Source organism: Nicotiana tomentosiformis, chromosome 12, assembly GCF_000390325.3.
Source record: "Nicotiana tomentosiformis chromosome 12, ASM39032v3, whole genome shotgun sequence".
NCBI lineage: Eukaryota > Viridiplantae > Streptophyta > Magnoliopsida > Solanales > Solanaceae > Nicotiana > Nicotiana tomentosiformis.
The window spans coordinates 135,924,852-135,927,169 of NC_090823.1; the positions used below are offsets into that span (position 1 = coordinate 135,924,852).

Sequence of the window (2,318 nt, forward strand, 5' to 3'; positions counted from 1 at the left end):
ATGCATTCCTCTTCCTCATTTATAAAGATGACAACATTATTATTGTTTTGCACCATGGCGGTTGTGTTGTCGTCATTCTTCTGGCCACTGCTTTCACATTTTCCCTTCCTTGGATTTGGGCAATCTCTTTTGAAATGACCTGGTTGATCACAATTAAAGCAATTTCTGGCTTTTGATTTATATCGTTTCTTAGTAGGAGTGGGCATAAAATTCGAAAAACTAAATTCCGAACCGGACCGAATTAATTCGGTATTGGTTTATTCGGTATTTCGATATAATCTGGTATCAATTTTTTGGTTATTCGGTAATTCAGTACGGTCCTCGGTATTGAAGTTTCGATATTTCGGTATATCGAAATACCGAACAGTTAGAATGTATTGTTAAATATTAGTCTTACATTTTGTAATAAAAGATAGTTGTTTGTCCTATACCAGAAGATAGAATGAGATAATGTTTGTCCATGATTTCTAGAATATCATGGAAAATCTTCTTGGATAGCTCATCTTCTACCTTATGCCTATATCCCTTAATCAACTTCACATTGTTCTCTTTTACTTTTGACTCTTCTTTCTGCTCAATGCAAGACATAATATGCCAAGAAGCACTTCTAGCTCCAATAACAATTTTGTAACCAACAGAAAGCATCGAGTTTTGCAACTTTCTTCATACTCTCAATCATTCTGAGAAGCAATATGAATCTGAAGTTACCAAACAGAACAATGGTGCAAAGATTTGTATCTCATTCCTAGTACATAGTTTTGTCTTGCTTCCTTAGTTTTATCATAGAAAATGATGCTTGCGTGTGAATAAGAATAACCTCCAATAGACATATGCTATTCTAATTTTGTGTGCTTTGTATATATTTGAGGTGTTTATTTACCGAATCTGGTATGCAAATTGTCACTCCTTCACCAAATCACCAGTGGCCAGTGCCACTACTTATCACGTTAAATAAGGACACTGCGATACCGAAATCGTACCGAACAGAACAAGAAAATACCAAACCGTACCGAACTACTTTGGTGCTATATTTGATATGCATAATTGATATATTGAATACCGAAGTACCGAACCGTAATTCATAAATACAGTACCGAAGTACCGAACGTCCACCCCTAGTTCTTAGACTTCCCACGAGCTCCAAATCTACCATAGTTGCTCCAACTCCTTTGATAACTCATGCCTCTACCTTCTGTGATGAGAGCATATCCTTGATTTTTAAGCTTCTTTCTCATCTTCTCATTAAGTAGAAGAGCCGATGTGATGTCTTTTAACCCAATGGTAGTCTTACCATGCAGTATGATTGTTGCCAAATTATCATACGAAGACGGCAACGAGTTCAATAGCAAGATGACTTTATCTTCTTCCTCGCATTTCACTCCGAGGTTGGCGAGCTGTGTGATTAGTCCGTTAAACATGTTTAAATGTGACAAAAAAATTGTACCTTCACCCATGTGTAGGGTGTATAGCTGTTTCTTTAGGTACAATTTATTTGTCAGCGTTTTGGACATGTATAGGTTTTCAAACTTTGTCCAAATGCCACATGCGATGTATTCATCAATGATGTTATTAACCATATCATCTGATAATGCAACCTGATTGCACTAGAAGCCTTTGCATCCAAGTCAGCCCAATCCTCAGCTTTCATGGTATCAGACTTTTTGGTATCAACATCTAGTACCTTGTGTAATCCTTGTTGGATGAGCAGATCCCTCATCCTTCTTTGTCATGTTGAGAAAGCAATATCTCCGTTAAATTTTACTACCTCGTACTTTACTCCGGACATTTTTGTTTTTCACCGAGTATAGTTCTACTGACAGTGAATAGTATTTATGTGAACGAGTAGAACCTGTGCTCTTGTAACGACCCGACCGGTCGTTTTGAATATTATAACCTCGTTCTCCCATTCACTGCTCAAATTATGCCTTACAATTGATTTATGACTTATCGGGTTAGTTGGTTCGGATCCGGAAGGAATTCGAAGTAAAATGAGACACTTAGTCTCATAATTGAAAATTTTAAGTTAGACTAGTTGCCCGGATATGGATTTGTGTGTAAACGACCTCAGATTTGAATTTTGATGATTCCAATAGACGCGTATGGTGATTTTGGACTTAGGAGCGTGTTCGGAAATATTTTTGGAGGTCCGTAGTGAAATTTGGCTTGAAATGCCGAAAGTTGAATTTTTGAAAAGTTTGACCGGGGGGTTGACTTTTTGATATCGGGGTTGGTATGCGATTCTGAAAATTGAAATACCTCCGTTATATCATTTTTGACTTGTGTGCAAAATTTGAGGTGAATCAGACGTGATCTGATAG

General features: G+C 37.2%; 1 protein-coding gene across 1 annotated transcript; it reads right to left on the minus strand.

The window, feature by feature from the left end:
* Nucleotides 1–393: 393 nt before the first annotated feature.
* Nucleotides 394–1,717, minus strand: LOC138903450 (14-3-3-like protein GF14 iota). The gene is made up of 2 exons (XM_070191422.1): nt 1,596–1,717; nt 394–661 (listed from the first exon to the last, which is right to left on the minus strand). The coding sequence occupies exons 1-2, from the start codon at nt 1,715–1,717 to the stop codon at nt 394–396; spliced, it is 390 nt and encodes a 129-aa protein (XP_070047523.1).
* Between the last annotated feature and the right edge of the window lie 601 nt (nt 1,718–2,318).

What these genes read in the sequence shown, in the direction of transcription:
- LOC138903450 (XM_070191422.1), bottom strand. Translation starts at nt 1,717, where the DNA reads ATGAGGGATCTGCTCATCCAACAAGGATTACACAAGGTACTAGATGTT. An exon ending in AAGGCTTCTAGTGCAATCAG is followed by an intron (nt 662 to 1,595) that starts GTTGCATTATCA and finishes GAGAGTATGAAG; the next exon opens with AAAGTTGCAAAACTCGATGC.